The following is a 17500-nucleotide window of genomic DNA, read 5'->3' as shown; positions in this document are numbered from 1 at the left end:
ACTGCATTTAAGCTAGATGGGCATTTTCACTTGTGTAGTGGAGGCTTCAGGGAGGGGGAGGGAAGGAGGCTGTGGCAGTGATAGGAAAAGGCATATGCCAGCCACCCTTGTTTCCTCCCCTCCCCAGATGATGTCTGAGGGCACATAGGATTGCTCTCCCTGCCTCCAATGTAGTATAGTGCCAGGCCCAGAACATGTGGCTTCATAGCTGGGACAACAGTCCCAGATCTCAATCCTGTTGCACAAGGCCATCTTTTTAAAGTACCAGACTCTTTAGAGTACCGCTGGATGTGGTGCTGGTGAAGACAAAGAGCAAAAAGGAGGTCTTGCCTACTGATAAGAAGTCAAAAGAGAAAGCCAAGGAACCACAGGTTTTCCCCAAGGCTGGACTCAAGAGATTCAGGTATATATGGAATACAGTCAGTGGAGACTGGTGGCTCTGATTTAGGTGAGGCTCTGCTGTGGGTTTCAGTCAGAACCAGCCAGAACTCTAAAGGATATATTCAAGGTGCTGAACCTATTTTGGGGATAGGGCTCAGCACCTTGGATAGCTCCTTTAGAGTTCTGGCTGTTTCTGACTGAAACCCTGAATGGATTTACAGCCCCACCAAAATCAGAGCCACCAGCCTCCACTGAATACAGTCAGGCCTACTATAAGAAGTAGAATTTGTGCAACCACCTCTGCAGGTCAAAAGCCCATTCCAGGGAGTTAAAAGCAGCAGGTATGATACAAGCCAGATAGGAGGATGTCTTCAGCACTTTGCAACCAGATAGCAAATGTCCAAAGCACATGCCTGGGCCCAGGTTTACCAGCTCTCCAAGTTCAAAGAACCTCACCAAGCACCAAATGCTTCTGGCAGCTATGTAGCATCTTGTAGACATCAGAATGATCGATGAACAGAAAAGGGGACAAAGCCTCAAGACAGTGCTGGGATTTATGGGAAACTTTATTGTAGGATATTAAAAGCCCAACACATTTCATCCTGCGCCATCTTCAAGGGCAAAAATCCACAATACTTCAAGAAGGCTTGTGTCAAGAAGGCGTCTGTCTCAGGAATGATTGTTCTCAGTGCAAAGCTTCTTGTGTCAGCTTCTTGCTTATCGAAGTGGTACAGCCTGTCTCAAATCTGCAGTGGAGCTTAGGGGTTTGTTTCAATATTTTTCATACTATCCAAAAAAAAGAGACAGATTTTGGTCCTAAAGCATTTGAACAAATGCCTTCAAAAATACACTTCTAGATGGAGAAACACTGTCTGCAAGGCCCATGGTAGCCTTGGCCTTCATAGACCTGACTGAGGCCTATCGATACCTATCCATCTAACACAGCCACAGGAGATTCTTCAGATTTGTGCATAAGAACATTGCCTTTCAGCCCCGAGGATGTTCACCAAGGTCATACTGGCACTGGTGGCTCACTTGAGAATACAGGATTTCCTGCTACCTATACCTATAACTCAATAATATCCTGATCAGGTAATTGAGTAGGGAGACACAGATGTCTGCAGGCCCATCAAGTGTCTGCAGCTTCACAGTGCGTGGGTTTGGAGGAGAACTCAATAAATCTACAGCAGTTACTCAATCATCTGGGAACATGATCAACACAGTACAGAATCAAATATACCTCTTGATGGAGGCACAGTTGAAGGTGAGGACTGTAGTGCTACTGATTCACAACAGCTGGCAAGCCAACCTCATGAATCTAACTGAACTCCTGGGGATGGTGGTATCGTGTCAGGATGTGGTAGCTTGGTCTCCTTTCATACAAGTCCACTTCAAATGCTTCTATTGCTTTACCAGCAACAGATCTCAGATCATACAAATCTGATGGTGGACGTTCTGCCCAAGCTGTGCTCTTTTCTATGGGCACGCTCCTAAGGTCAACAGAGAGATCAATATGACTGATGCCAGCCTCCTAGGCTAAGGAGCCCACTTCCAACAGTTGGCAGCTCAAGGTAACTGGTCTAGGAAGATGCCCAAATGAATATCAATTAGTTTGAGGAATTCAACTGGTTGTCCTTGTCTCCCAGGAAAAGATTCAGGGCACCTTAGCCAGAGCTTAGCTGAGCAGGCGACAAAATCCAGATACAATGAGACTATGCAGCTCTGCTTATGTCCAGAAACACACTTGGTGTCAGTTCAAATGGAGCATGAGGTAGGGGTTTCCAGCATGACAGTAGATTGGGTAAACATACAATGTGTGAAATGGTCCTGAGTTGATTCAGCAAGTTTCATAAACCATGGTGTCCACAGTGGTGACAGCACATCAATATCATAAGCCCAAATTCTATGTGGTAGCCATTGTATATTTGCCACTAAGACATAAGCCCAATTCAGGCCTTCTACATCTGGGACTAATAAACATGCACGGAGGGAAGCGTGCTAGCTCTGCTCCCTTCTTTGCCACGTGCACTCAGAAATGTGTATTTCCCACTTTTATAGATACATGTAAAATAGTTTCTGAGAACCTTTAACAATATAACTTGTGAAGTAACCCTAAACTTTTGTAATCAAAGTTGAATTTTAATATCAGCTTTGTGAGATCTGTGGTGGAAATGTTCTGGGTGGTTTGTGATTTGGGTCTCCACCTGGCAGCTGAGTCACCATTGATATTGTACTGTAGAGTCAGGGACTGAAGTATGGGAAGCTCAATCATGTTCTTTATATCCAGATCAATTTCATTTATAAAGCTACTTTCCATGGTAATTCTCCCAGCCCTTTCTTTCTGTCTCCTACTTGCTTAAACTCATAGCCTTGGGGTTTTCCTGAATGCCTGTAGTCAGGAAAGCTTTTCACCAGCTCTGTCTGGTGAAAAGGCTACAAATGCTCTTGAGCAATTCAGACCTATACTTTCATTATTTTGAGGCTGCTCTTGATGCCTCTTTCAAACACATATTACACTCCATTTGCATTGGCTTCATATTGCTTTCTGAGAAGAATTCAAGGTGCAGTGTTTTAATTTATACAGTCTTCAGTTGCTACATCACATTGTAATCTCTTGAGATAAGCTGAGTCCTTTACTTTGTGAAACAATCTGGAGAACAAGGAACACATAGAGGTATTTCCTGTTGTTTTTCTGGAACTGTACGGAACTCCCTTTCCATGAAAGCCTGCTAAAGCCTGAGCAAAAGTGAGCTTCTTTTAGAAGCGATGTAAAATCTTTTAAAATTTTGGTTAGCTTTTATAGCAAAATAAATTAATGATCCAAATGAAAATTCAATTCATAGTAAATTAGTATGTATGTATGTATTTCATCTATATCCCGCCTTTTCCCCTCCTTAAGGAACCCAAGGTGGCCCTCCTTCTCCTCCTCCATTTTATCCTCACAACAACAACCCTGTGAGGTGGGTTGGGCTGAGAGTTTGTGACTGGCCCAAAGTCACCCAGTGAGCCATGGCCAAGTGGGGGCTAGAACCCAGATTCCCCGACTCCCAGTCCAACACTCTAGCCACTACACCACACTGGCTCTCTGTTCCTCCTTTCTCCAAATTGTTGTTATAACACTGAAATGTAAATTACCATCGTTGTGTAATTCAGTTAATGTCACTCTGTTCTAAATTTGAAATTGTTTCAAGCTCCCATCCCTCTAACCCCCAAACCCATAAGGCAGTGCTGAATTTGTGCTCTTGATGCTCTCTGGGCAGGCACAGAATGTAAAGACTTTAAAAGTGGGAATTCCATAAACTGAGGAAAAATATCTGCATATATGAAGATACACCATTTCTCATCACACATAACAGAAACAATGCAGAATCAATGCTTACATTGATCCATTAGCTAGCACATTCTTGTTAGCTGGCATATTTCATGGTCACTTGACCTCCAATATGATAAGTCTGCACCCAGTGTAAATTATTAGCTAGTGAACTAAGGTCCAACTGATAGATGAGGTAAGTATAGAACTTCACTATCTGAAAACTTCACCTCACTCAGACTGTTCAGATACCACAGTATGTGATCAACATGTTTTATGTGCATGGGTTGTCATGTTAGGTTGAAATAACTAGTATTTTAATCTGCCCCAGGCTCTTAAAATAGGAAGGATATCAATCTAAATAAATACAGATATATTTATATCATCTAACTATATCAACTGCTGTGGCAATCACAACCTGCTCAGATAGGGAAATCGGATTACTGAGATTCTAAGTCTACACATTGATGGTCAGTGCATGTAGTAAATGAATTCAGATATGATGGAGCATGCATGGAATGCATACATGGCTTTAGTTGTCTCATATAAATTGAGCCTTACAGCACAATCCTATGCATGTTTACTCAGAAAGCAGTCTTACTAAGTTCAGTGGGACTTGCTAGTAAATATGTTTAGGACTGCAGTCTTGGTGCATGTAAACATGCACATCACTTTGCCCTGATCATCTTTTGGTGGGGGAGGGAGAGTAGGTTGGCATGACTAGAGGAGATGTAGTTCCCAAACAGGTGATCGGTGCTATCATCAGTTTTCTAACAGGAGTGAAATAGCTGTATCAGGGAAGACACATCTATTTGTGTTAATGGTTCCTCATCCAGTAAGGGATAAAAGTAAGGAAGCCCACTCTGTATGCATAATCTCCTAGATAGATTGGTTGCTTATGCTTTACCTTTTTCCTATACAATCTTAATGCATTTCTGAGAATAAAAAACTAAACTAAAAGTTTTAGTTTACTAAAAAGTAAAAAAGCAACAATTTATAAAGATGTATACAGTAAATAAATTGTTTGGACGTTAGAACCAAAAGAATGCTTCAACACACCACTGAATTCTGAATTCCCAATAGATGACAACACCAAGGCCATTAGACAGAGACGACACATTGCTAATGATGCTAAAACAATTATGCTTCCTTAGAATGTCTATAATAGAAGAAGTATCTAAAACCATAAATGTTCATATTGTGGTATGAAACCACCACCACTTGATATGTATGTTAATATAACAGAGTGTGGCATTTTGAGAATATATTTCACTAATGTGACAGAATATTTGCTAACACAATCTGTCATTTTACTAATATGATAAAGTATTTAACTAATATGATAAACATGAAAACTGTTTCAAAGTAAACAATATATTCTATTTTAAGTATTAAATACTCCAAGGTGCTTCACTAATTGAAATATAGTTTAATAATGCAAACCATTGTTGTGCTTGTCTCTCTTCATATTTGTGGCCTTATCTGGTGCTTGCTCTTCCCATGGGTATTATAGCTAGATAAAGAGATTCCTGTTACCTTTAAAAGACTGAGTTGCAGCTGACCCTTGTGTCAATACACCATGAAAACAGAGGGTTTTCCATCTTCTGATACCTCTCAACAGATACTTCCTGCAAATGGAGTCCTTGAAATATTTTGAGTCCCATCCTGCCCCCAGCTGAAGTAGTACAATGATAATGAAAATTCCACAAATTGCAATCATCAGGTCCCCTAATCTAGCAAAGGCACTGCATTCATGGATGCATAGCGAACAATAAATTAAATTAACTTAAATTAAAATACATGCATGGAAGCAGACTTCCACACATGTATTTTCTACTGGATCAGGAATCATGGGAGCAAACAGGTCATGCACATTGTCTAATTGTCTAAGTTCCCATGGCTTGATTGTGACATTCAGGACCTAGAACAGCATGCATTCTTCTTATTGCATACTGGAACCATGCATGCAGCTCCAATTAGACAATGCTGTTTCTAGGTACGGAAATTGAACTCAGATCCTCCTTCCACTCAAATAAGTTCCAATAATGTGAGCAGTCAGTAGTGTCTGCAGATACACACACAGATCACTGCTCCATGCAACTGGATTAGGGCCACGGTCTCCAGGATCAAATAGCATTAGTTCATAGGAGGAAGGAATTGGAAATGTTTCTTTCTCTCTTACGAAGTATTGTGATCTATGACATGAGCTGAAGTTTGGCAGGCTCACCAGGACACCAGGTCAACCTTGAACCTACACATGTGAGGCACAGCAAAAGTTTGTTCTCCCTAAATTGAGCAATTATGACATCTTGTTTTCTTTCTCCCATATAAGTTATTGGCTCCTGCCTAATTAAATGGAACAATGTAAACAGATTCAAATCAGCAAAAAATAATGTGTGTGTGTGTGGTGATGGTGGTGGTATTCCAGCCCTTAACTATAGGTGTTCCTCTTTATTTTCTCCCATATACAAGGACTGCCATCATTGACTTCTATGAGAATAAAATTAAGTACTACACACAGGGATCTTGTAATGCTTTAAAGTATTTTGGGGTTTATCCTGTGATTATTTAATTAAGACATTTGGAAATAAAACTGTATATTTTTCATTTGAAAGGACTTCTGCTTTTATAAAATGGTTATGGATATCCCAGTGCATGACACATGAGATGAAATGGGTCAGTAATCTCTGGAAATACTCTTCTATGTCTCTCATTGTGCCTTTTTAGAGACTTTTTGCTGTTAAAGTCTTGGACTGGAATAAGGCCCTATGACTAAATGTTTAGAACCCATCTCAGTATTGTTTTATGTCACTGTAAGTCACCTGTGTATGACTTGTAGGACGCAATGGGGTTAAACCAACATTATGCAGCCTTCTGTTTATGCAATGGCCATTTCTCTTCCCTTCCTCCCCTCTGCGGGTCCCCACACATCCCTCAAATCTTGTCTGGAGGATCCCCCAGCCCTCCAGAGCAAGTTTGAAGGTGCATGGAGAGCTGCAGGGGGAGGGATAATTTGATCCGCTAGTAGCGTCAATTCCACTGGTGGAAGGACACCTTTGGATACAACCTAATAGGAAACTGGTTTTCTCTGCCCGGTCCCTTATACAGCACACCTAGTGCATTTTAGAGGTTTCATTGCTGTTTAGAGCAGCCCTGTAAAGAATTCCACAAAATTTACTAGCTTTCAATTTATTTGCTTATTTTTACTAGCTTCCTAAGAGATAAGTAGCCTGTGTTCCTATACTCTGCGCCTTACTTCACAGCCAGCACTGAATAGCAAGCTAGTAAAAAAAAAAAAAAAGCCTCCTACCCTCAAGCTGCCAGAGGAGGGACTGAGCTTAGGGATGGGCTTCCCTTGCCCTGCAACCAGCATGAAAACCAAGCAGACTGGAAGAGGAGTAATAGAGAGATCTGTTCTTCTTCCACCAGCCCACTCACTTGCCTGAATGAAATTCCTGGTCACCTATGGCGACCAGATATGTTGTTAAATATAAGCCTAGTTTAGACCTTGCTACTTGACCTGTAGCAAGGCCCAAGCTGTACGTCAAACTACAAACGATGTTAAATGCATCTTTGCATCTAACATGCAAGGGATTTTGAAATGCAAATTGTGTCAGTTGGCTGGCCTGATAATTAATGGCATCAAAGAGGCATGGAGAACAAAATGAACCCTTTTCTGTTATGCTGCTGCATTCCTGGGGGAAATCCCTCCTTTAAAGCTAGTATTAGCATTGGGATGAAATCCCCTGTTGGCGCCAATGGGAGATTTCCCACAAAGCAAATTCCAGCTTTAGAAGAGGGAGATTTCTCAGGACTGCAGCAGCGGAGAAATGGGTTAAATTCCATGCCTGCTCCAGTCCTATTCATTATCAACCCCTGCCCTCCAACTGATGCAATTTGCATTTAAAAATAGCAACCCTGCAAGTTAGGTGCAAAGTTACATTCCCCAGTATTCCAGGTGGGGCTAGAAAAAGCCCTGCCTGAAACCCTGGCGAGCTGGTGCCAGTCAATGCCAACAATACTGAGCTAGATAGACCAATGGCCTGATCTGGTATAAGGTAGCTCCCTACGTTCCTATTTACATCAAGTATAGCTTGGTCCTGTGTTTGCAAACACTCTGGTTCATGAAAGGTATGATTAATAGGATGCAGCATGTAGCACTCTTGGTATGATATACTTGCATAGAAAATGGCAGCAGGGTAGATCAGCAGAGCCAAGGATAGGGCTTGTATTATGAATGGTGCCTAAGGTGGGACTTCCAATGAAGTTTTGAGTACCACCAATTTTGGGGATACTTACTGCCACTGAGCCTCATTCATAATTATGGAATTGTGTGAAAGTTATCGACAGAAGTCTTGTGTTCCTTTTTTTGCTCTTTTTCACAACTTAATTTGCACATTTGGAAAGTTCTGAGCAATGTTAGAACCTTGGAAAGACTTGCAACCATGGTGAGACTATTTTAAAAAATCACTGAAAAATCCCAAGACAAGAAAAATACATTTTTACTGTTTGGTATATAGTAAACTGTATTTCATGTGTCTTATATAATCATGTATAATTTTTATAGGCACAATGGAGGGGAAGAATCATTTTTTAAGATCTCAATGAAAACAAAATAATGGTATTTTCCATGTGATCAAATTTTAGCAAATATATTAAGTGAAAGTAAATGACCTTTTTGTCCTTTTTGGGGGAGGGGGAGGGGGAGGGAGAAGATGAATGTCTCCTTGCTGCTACATTCTGTCAGTTTTGGTACCACAGAGTCAATAACTTCACCTTGATGCAGCAACTCTGTGATTTATCAGTTCCTCCTTTACCCAGTGCTGCCGCAACCTGGAGAAGTGGAGTCAGTTGTGATGCAGAGATCAGACTTTGGTCACAGCTACTTGGGGAAAAAAATAAAGCACTCTCTGATGATAGACAAATGTGTCTTGTTAGCAACAGCCAAAAAGCGCTTGACTTGTACTAATAACAAAAAGGCCATGTTGGTCACCATGGGTCTAAAGACGAAGCACCCTGTCACTGCCTTGGTTGGGAAATTAGCAAATAATGTTCCTTTTCTTTGATAAATGGGTGACAGTTCTCTCTCACCAATCATTTTTTAACATTTTGATGCATGTCTATGATCCCGCTGGAGGAACAGAAAAGTTTACTGGCCCTCAATTTTCAGATGATGAATGGAACACTCTAAATGTGCGATTTCTGTATGAGGTATAGTTCATTTTAAGCAATTCTAGTAAATGGGTGTCACTGATTAGAACAAATAGTCTACTTGTGCAATAGCACAAATGGTATGTCTCATTCTTCTGGTCTCCTTTGAGACAGAAAAGAAAGGGGACAACAATGACCATGTTATACTTATTTGAACTGCAGCTGTTTAAAATTTATGTTATACAATTTGAACATACCATAACCATGGTAGGTTACCAAATCAATTTTTTAAAATCTTCATTATTGTTGGCCTAATTGAAATGCTTATTGTAGTGAGACTCTAACAAATGCATGAAAAGACAGTGCTAAACAGAATGCCTTTCTTCCCACCTCAGCTTTTGCAAAATTTGTTTTATGTTTGATATGGTTTTGTTTTTAAAATTATAAAATGTAAAGTGTCAGCTGTAAAAGATTTTTAAAAAATAAATTATCTGATCAGTTTTGAAGGACATATTAGAAAGAACTATCCTGATAGGAAAACAAGGATGTCTGTCCCACTTTTTAAGGGGCTCTTGACAACCAATATTGGCCCAAGGTCTGATCAATAAATACCTAATACTGTAAAAACAGAATGTTGCCTTATGGATAATGAATAATGAAAGAATGAAAGAGCAAGTATAGCATACAGATTAGAATAGCTAAGAATGCCAAAACATGGCAGTAAGTGTTCTTTTCAAGTGCTAGCCAACAAATGTTAACCATTAACTATCTGTGTTTTATTAATAATTTTTCATGATGACAAAGCTCTGTGGTTAAGAACTATAATTGAATATGTACAAGAAATGATCAGGTGGTTTGAATTTAACTAAGGCATTAGCATTTAGTTTAGCATAGTAAAAATAGTATGATTTGTGGGAGGCAATTAACAATCATTTGCTCTGTGGATACAAGTAATTTGTTTAAAGAGCACTGACCTATGAGACAGCTAGTTTGTGTTGGCTGTGATGGAAGGGAGCTATTGACTCTGAACACAGTGTAGCAGCCCCACTGACAGAACCACACTGGAATTCACACAAAAGATCCTTAAAATACTTGAAGCTTGAGATCTTTTCACAGGGTGAAGTGGATTAAACTGATGTAAACTGGTCGAAATGGATATAGATAGGCAAAATAGTTAACCCTGAAAGACCCAGAACAAATAATATAGATACAAATAAAAGGTATTTTCCCACATGTTATTGGGTAAGTGAAACAGCACAGTGTAATTTTTTTAACATAAACTATTATGAGGAGTGATTACTTATTGGGTAATGATTTTGTATGATTCAGTTTGAAGCTGAATGCAAGTCTTTATGCTGAAATAACAATTGTTATGGTACATATTAATCTATCACAGGCCTAGAAATGATTCACACTCAACATTCAGATTTTTCTCTCCCCCTCCCTCCCCCTCCCTCTCTCTGCTGGATATGTTTACTATACAGTCTCAATACCCTTGTTGTTGCAATTGGGCTTAGTGTACTGAAAATGACATCTTGAATCCCTGTACTCTTTTTGCTTGAACAAAAGTTAACCAAACTGAGGGAGGGAATGGGCAGCAAAACACTTGGGTGAAAGAAATCCCACATGTGAGATTGCAATTGAAGTAACTCTATTGGCATGGGGCCTTTTTAGCCTACCAGGAAACTGCTATGCAAAATGAACTCCAAGAAAATAGTGGCATGCTTACATCCACATTGGTGTAGATGTGCTACCATTTTCTTAAAGGTAGTATACATAATGATTTCTCACACTTTCAAATGTGTACTTTAACAATACTAACTGTAACATAATTCCATTTAGAAGCATACAAATCACAATTTGGCTTAATCAAATAACATTGCACGGCTTATAATGTAATTAAAAAGTAATCTCAGATATTTAATTTAAGAGCCTTCAATGACTGCTAGCAAGTAAAATGATGAATCTAACCTGCAGAAAGCTGCTTAATTTAAATATGCCAAGATTTTCTTTTTTTCAGGTAAGAACTATTTTAATTGTCATTAAACAAGCAAGTGATACATGACTTGACAAATATTAAAACAAGTACTACACTCAGTTATTAATTTGCACTGTTCACTTTTAAATGCAGCAAATATCTCATTAATTTAATTTTAGGTGCCCACCAGTTTATATTGCATTTTACAGTCTGGAAGGCAATTTACTAACTGGCAATTACATACAGAATGATTGTTAATTCTGCTCCTAAGTGCTAGCTGCTTGAAAACTGTTATGTCTCTCTAATTTTTGACCTTCTTACAACAAGGGTGAGGTACACTGGGAATACCAAGGACTAGTAGAGAAGAGCTGGACATGTCATTTGTGACTCATTCTTTTAATTCACCATGCTAATCAACTGAACTGCCACAATCTCCCAAGGTAATTGTATCTTTACAATAGTTGAAAGCAGCAGGCAAAAAGGCATGGATAGATGGTAATAGACCTTCCTCTCAGCCTGCTGAGAAATAGCACAGTGATCTTACTGTATGGGACTAATCAGGTATGAGGTGTGTGTGGGTTTTTGCCTTGTTTTTAAAATCTGGTACTTTTATATCAGTGTACATACATATCATTTAAATACCTCAATTTCTGTATTCTGTAAAGGCAGTTTCTTTACCACAACTACACCCTTGTTTCATTATTCTGCAGCCTTGTTGCCCTTTGTTCCACCTCATGCTGAGAAGGTTAAATGTTAGAGTGCCAAGCCAGACTGCAAGCATGGTGGGACACTGATGAGAAACAGATGCCCTGGGGATTCTGCCCCTCCCTCTTATGGGGCCACATAATTTTCATATTGTGAAATACAGTGAAGTTTGGCTCAGTTTTCAATGGTGAGTGTAATTTCCAATGATTATCTCATTGTCCCCATCAATTTGGGGGCAATACAAATCAGACTGAAGTTTCCAGGTCAGACAGGCTCTGACCTTACCCTTCCTCTTTCTGTAGCCATATAGGCTTCCATGTCCCTTAAAAAGCATTTGAAATGTGTAGTCTTGGAACTCTTTATTTTTATGCTTCCAGTAAATTAATTGCAGCCACAGCAGTTTTAGTAACTTTGATTCACTTAAATGTCGTTCTTTAACATTTCCTATGACTCCTGGTGAAAGGGACAAAGAATAAATTGATCTTATGAGAGTGTGACTTTTAAACACTGTAAAACTATGGAAGTTTACATGGAGAGAACCGCTCAATAAATTACATTTATCTATTGAATTGTAAAGACCAAGGCCAGATCCTCAATAGTACATGCAGTGAAGTCAGTGGAACTATCCATTTACATTAGCTAAAGTATCTGGATTATTAATAACTGCTGCTTTTATAAAGGAGAACACACTCTTACATAAACACTTAGAGGTAGCTTTGTTGAGTCAAGCAGAACTACTTGTGAATAAGGGGCTTCAGAATATACTCTCAGTATACAACCACCAAGGTCTTGGAAGCTAATAACATAACTAACACACTGGATATTTCAAATATATCCAGTATATATCGAGAGAAATCCAAAAGCTACACCAGGGGTCCCCAACCTTTTTGGGCCAGTGGGCACATTTGAAATTTTGAGAGAATGTTGTGGGTGTTCTCACAAAATGGCAGCCATGGATGGGTTGCACATTTACAAAAAGTTTTCCATGGTGGGCATGGTCCATCAAAAAACACCCATTTCCCAGAAGGCAAATTAGTGAGGTGAAAAGAAAAATAACTTGCCCAAGAACCTAAGTACAAGGGAGAAGTGGGGTCTGAGTTCCAAAACACAAAACCACTCTTTTGAACCCAGAGTTTTCTGCTCCAACACCCATTTCACAAAAGACAAACTCATGAGGCTCAGAGACAAGTAACTTGACCAAAAGGTGGGTTCTGAGACCAAATGCTGAATCACATATTTGCCCCCACAAAGGACAACAACATATCCATTTTGCAGAAGGCAACTGCTGATGGTCAGAGAAGCACACACATAGTCATCCACTCACAGGCAAAACACCCACCCACACCATGCGCATCAAAAAACCAGACAAAAAGTACACACCCTGGCAAAACATACCACACCAACCAATAAACAAACCAGCTAACATACCACACACAATCACAGTACAGGCAAAACACACACACACACACTTGCTGCCTGGCACCCCCTCTAGCCACTGAGAATTCTCCCTACAAGCTCCAATTTACTTTTTTTTGTCTAGGCAGGTGGGCACACTTCAAAACAAAGTGCTGGCTGAAGTCACTGACCATTTTTATTCTCCAAGAATACCTCTGGGGCCCATAAATAAATTGAAATAAAGATGCCACTGGAGGTCAGTGCTTCACTTTTCAGCATGATACCTGCCCAATTAAAAAAAAAAACAAACATGCAAGGAGCCTGTTTCATGCCAAAGTAGGTGTCCATGAGCACCACGTTGGGCAACCCAGAGCTACACTGTTGCATCATAACCACAGTAAAAGATGAATCTGCATAAGTGTTTACCTCACCTATGAATTTTTCCTAATTTTCTTGCCATCACATCTACATAAAAAGTCTTCAGATATCATCATAATGAAACAGCTAGGTTAAAAAGACATCTGAATACATTTGATTAATAAATCCATAATGATTTATCTCTGTAGACTTTTCAGAGTAAGCTACTGCAAGATAATCTACACAGCATACCTTTCCCATGAAGTAACTGGAATGTTTGTAAGTATCCCAGTTTCTTGGTTGACGGCCACACTTACACATAAGTTTAAAACCTAAAGGATTTGGGCTGTTACTTTTCAGGCAATGTAAATATTACCAAAACTATCACCACTGCAACTGCCATTGTTTATTCTCTCATTAAGAAAGCCAAGAGGAAAACTGTTAAGAAGTTAGGATGGATTATGGTGTAATGGCCTCAAGAGTGTAACCAAGTCACCTGTAGTTTTAGAAGGGCCTGGCGATCCATAATGCTTGGCTTAGGATCATTATAAGTGCAATTTCCTTGCTAGTGGGCCTCTGAGTATGTGAGATGAGTAAAAGGTCAATAGCGCGGCCTCAGCACATTCCATGCTAATGAAGGCTAGTATCTTATCAGGGCCTAGGATGTGCCTGAGAAATGAGGCTATGATTATGCCAAGTTACAGGTGGCTGTGCTGGGAAAGTTCTCATTGTTTTCCTTCTGAACAAGCACTGTTCGTCTATAATGGGAAAGTTGCAGATGAACGCTAATTAACGCTTGCTTCTGTCATGCTGCCTCACTGCTGACATGTATGGTATAAAACCCATTGTACCCCTTGGCTCTGGGTTCAGAGAAGCTGTCTGATCCAACCACTGGGTACGCCTGTGTGCTGTAAGTACTCAATAAAGTCTCCTTGTAAGCAAACCTGGGTCTGGCTTATCATTATCTCAGTACCTCCAAACTTTAGCAGCCCATGGCCGGGGCATACATATGGCCAGATACTAAAACTTGTCATTGATCTCAATTTATCTAATTCCCTCACTTAAAGGTGGCACTCCCATCTTGATTTTTTTTTTTTTTTTGCTAATGGCCACAGAGAATTTGGCATGTGTAAATAACTTGAAGGGATAAAATATGCCTAATTCGGTATATATGACCGATATATAATGTGACTGATATATGTGTCTGACCACATCAGACATAATAGTGCCTGACCACATCAGACATAATAGTGCCATATACCATTGTTTCAGAAACCTGCACTCTCAGTTTGTTCTTCTATGTGTGATACAGCAATACTAAATAAGCTAGGATTTCAAAAATGGTAGCATTAGTTTCACCATATTGGATGGTGCTCACCACACATGTCATAAATGCACACAGAATTTCAAGCACCTTTACATTCTGTAGGTCAGTGTTAATACACGTCCTTAGCATGTAGAAGGCCCCAAGTGCAATCCCTGGAATCTCAAGGTAGGGCTGGAAAAACTCCTGCTTGAAACCCTGGAGAGCTGTTACCAACCAGTCTCAACAATACTGGGCTAGATAGACCAATGGTCTGACTCAGTATAAGGCAGGTTCCCATGTTACTAAGCTGATGGACTCCTACCTAAATCCTCGTCAGAGATTTAGCTATCAAGCTGAAGAAGATAAATTCCATTTTCTTGCTTCACTTTGAACAGGTCCCAGAATTAGTCTTAGAAATCTTAGACCAGAGATGGGGAACCTCTTTTAGCCCAAGGGCGGAATTAAATTTTGGAGAAACTCTTAGAGGCCATATTCCAGTAGTGGGCAGAGCTATACTACTGGAATGTGGCAAAAGGCAAAAGGTGTGGGGCAAAAATACAAGGAATACCAGTCTACAGTAACTTAAAGCTCTTACTGCCAGTAACTAAGCCTCTTTTGTGTAGTCCCCCCCCCGCCCATTCTTAATGGTTGAAATACCCACAAAAGCCAGGAAACCACCAAATGACTGGTGGTTGGGGGAAAGGGACCAGGGGAAGGGGCCACAGCCATTTGGGGAACCCTAGAGGGTTGGATTGTGACCCCAGAAGGGCCAGATTTGGCCCCTGGACCTGGGGTTTCCCCTCCCCCATCTTAGACCCAATTCAAATGCACATTAACTGACATAGTAAAGCCTCTCAACTATAACTCATCAGAATGTTGATGTAAGTGTTCCACATGCTGGGCATGCTTCCAACTAGCAGTCACATTCATTCTTGCATTGTACCGTCCTATGTACAAGGCTGTACCATAGGAGTTAATATACATTTCATTTGGCTCATAAACCTGTTACTCTGGAATAATTCCATCATAGTCAGTTCAATTAATCTAGACCAAGTGACTGGATAATTGCAACTATGAAAATGGCTTTTTAAAATAACCTGATAACACATTTTCCATCTCAATGAAATAGTCTGTTGGGAAACATGTTTGCAAGCTTTATGTATCAGGTTTTAATATTTCCCACAGTCACTGCAGCCTCGCAAATAAATGTTTATTTAACATAAAAGTGTGTGTGTGTGTGTGTGTGTGTGTGTGTGTATGCATTTCAAACCTGTACACATTTGTATACATTCATTGATTACATGCTCCTCCAGATGAAATTGTCAGTAGAAAATATTAGGAAATGAGTACAAATTTAGTACATATTCATCTTTTCAGTCTAGTATATTTCCTGGATTTATTTTTTTAAAAATTACAAAAGGTTTACATATAAATTCGATAGCATATTTGAAAATACCCAGCTTGCTTCCTAGGCCTGTTACATCTTACAGTTATTCATATTTAAAACTAACATGGTCAAAACACATCTGTTGCTGTATAAGACCGTTATTGCCAAGGTTCTTGTCATGAGACATTTTGTTGTCAAACAACAAAACTACTTTCAAACATCATATGCAGTAATCAAAGGCCACAGTATGTGTCCATTAATTTCAACAAAATGTAAACGTGAGAAATTAGGCAGAATGTCACTGTCCTACTGAGGTTCAGATTAGTTCGAGGAACTTTTCTACATAATGGCAAGGGTTTAAACCATCACATATGTATTCTGCCTTGACTTTGGTGGGGGCAGGGCACGTAAAAATCCACATAGGCCTTACACAGACTGGAAGGCCATCTGTACCTCTTGTATGCTCATCAAGTTGTCAATCATCTCCCTGGGTCCTGGCTTGTATGTTACTCATGCTCTGTTTGCACACACTGAAGGCCAACTGGGGATACAGAAGACAGGGGAAAGAGGTAGTAGCTTCTCGGGCAATCTTTCCCTGTGCACATGGCTGTGTCCATAAAGGGCATGTAGGAATGGATTGTGTCCTTTATTTAAACAAAAGGAAATCTGACATTTTCTTGGGTTTATCTGAACCAGCCCAGGAAGAGTTTGTCCCAGGGGTCTACTACTTCTTTCCTCTTGGGTTTATCTAAGAGAATAGGCAGTTTTGCATGATCAGAACAGCCCAATGCAGCTTGTTTTAGGTAAGATGAGCTATGGTACGTGCTGGCCACCATTTTGCATATTCAACCCTCAACTGGGGGTTGGCATTATACCCAAACCCGGCCATTGTGTATTGTGCAAGGGTTGTTTAAACAACCCTCACATAACCCTACAATGGACCATGGGTTATGTGAAGGTTGTTTAACACTCACATAACCCATGGTTGCTGGGTTCAGATGCAACGACAAATCCCGGTTGGGGGTTGAATATGCAAAGTGCTGGCTGGCACTCACTGGTGTATGGCTCACCACAGTAAGCTGTTTTGATCATGCGAATCAGACCAATGTGTCTGTACGTGTGCATGAAAGAGGTTCAATCCATTCTGGCAGAACTTGAACATGAAACTAACATTTCTGACTAAACAGCAGATAATACACTTAGTTTTAAATTGAAACATAATTCTAGTGGGAAAAGAGTTGCTTCTCTGGAGTTAAAGATGTATTTTGAGATTGACCCATCACTTTGAAGTTGCTGACAGATTTAAAAATGTGAACATACCAGCACGAAGATCTAATCTTTTAATTTCCTGGATCATTAAAGTTTGTAAGATACAGCTTAAAAGTAACAAAGAAGCTGTACACTTACCAGTATAGACAAACCGTCCAGGAGCACCTTTACAGAACTGTTTGGATTTGTAGGAGAGAGTTACTTCAACAACTCCAGGAATGTGCCGTGGTGGGGTTTGAACTCTGATGGCGTGGGGTGTTA

General features: G+C 40.0%; 1 protein-coding gene across 1 annotated transcript in view; it reads right to left on the bottom strand.

Annotated features, from left to right (window-relative positions):
- The window catches only part of EBF3 (EBF transcription factor 3), a 198241-nt gene that overhangs the window by 33449 nt on the left and 147292 nt on the right, over nt 1-17500 (bottom strand). The window contains exon 10 of the mRNA XM_084841941.1: nt 17378-17500. This exon is cut by the window's right edge and continues 4 nt beyond it. Coding sequence (XP_084698067.1) covers nt 17378-17500 — 123 coding nt within the window. The remainder of the gene's footprint in view (nt 1-17377) is intronic.

The sequence above is a fragment of the Heloderma suspectum genome, chromosome 3 (assembly GCF_057233095.1).
Source record: "Heloderma suspectum isolate Gila_16-S chromosome 3, 16-S_ref, whole genome shotgun sequence".
In the NCBI taxonomy this organism is placed as follows: Eukaryota; Metazoa; Chordata; class Lepidosauria; order Squamata; family Helodermatidae; genus Heloderma; species Heloderma suspectum.
This window is presented reverse-complemented; position numbering and strand designations above follow the sequence as displayed.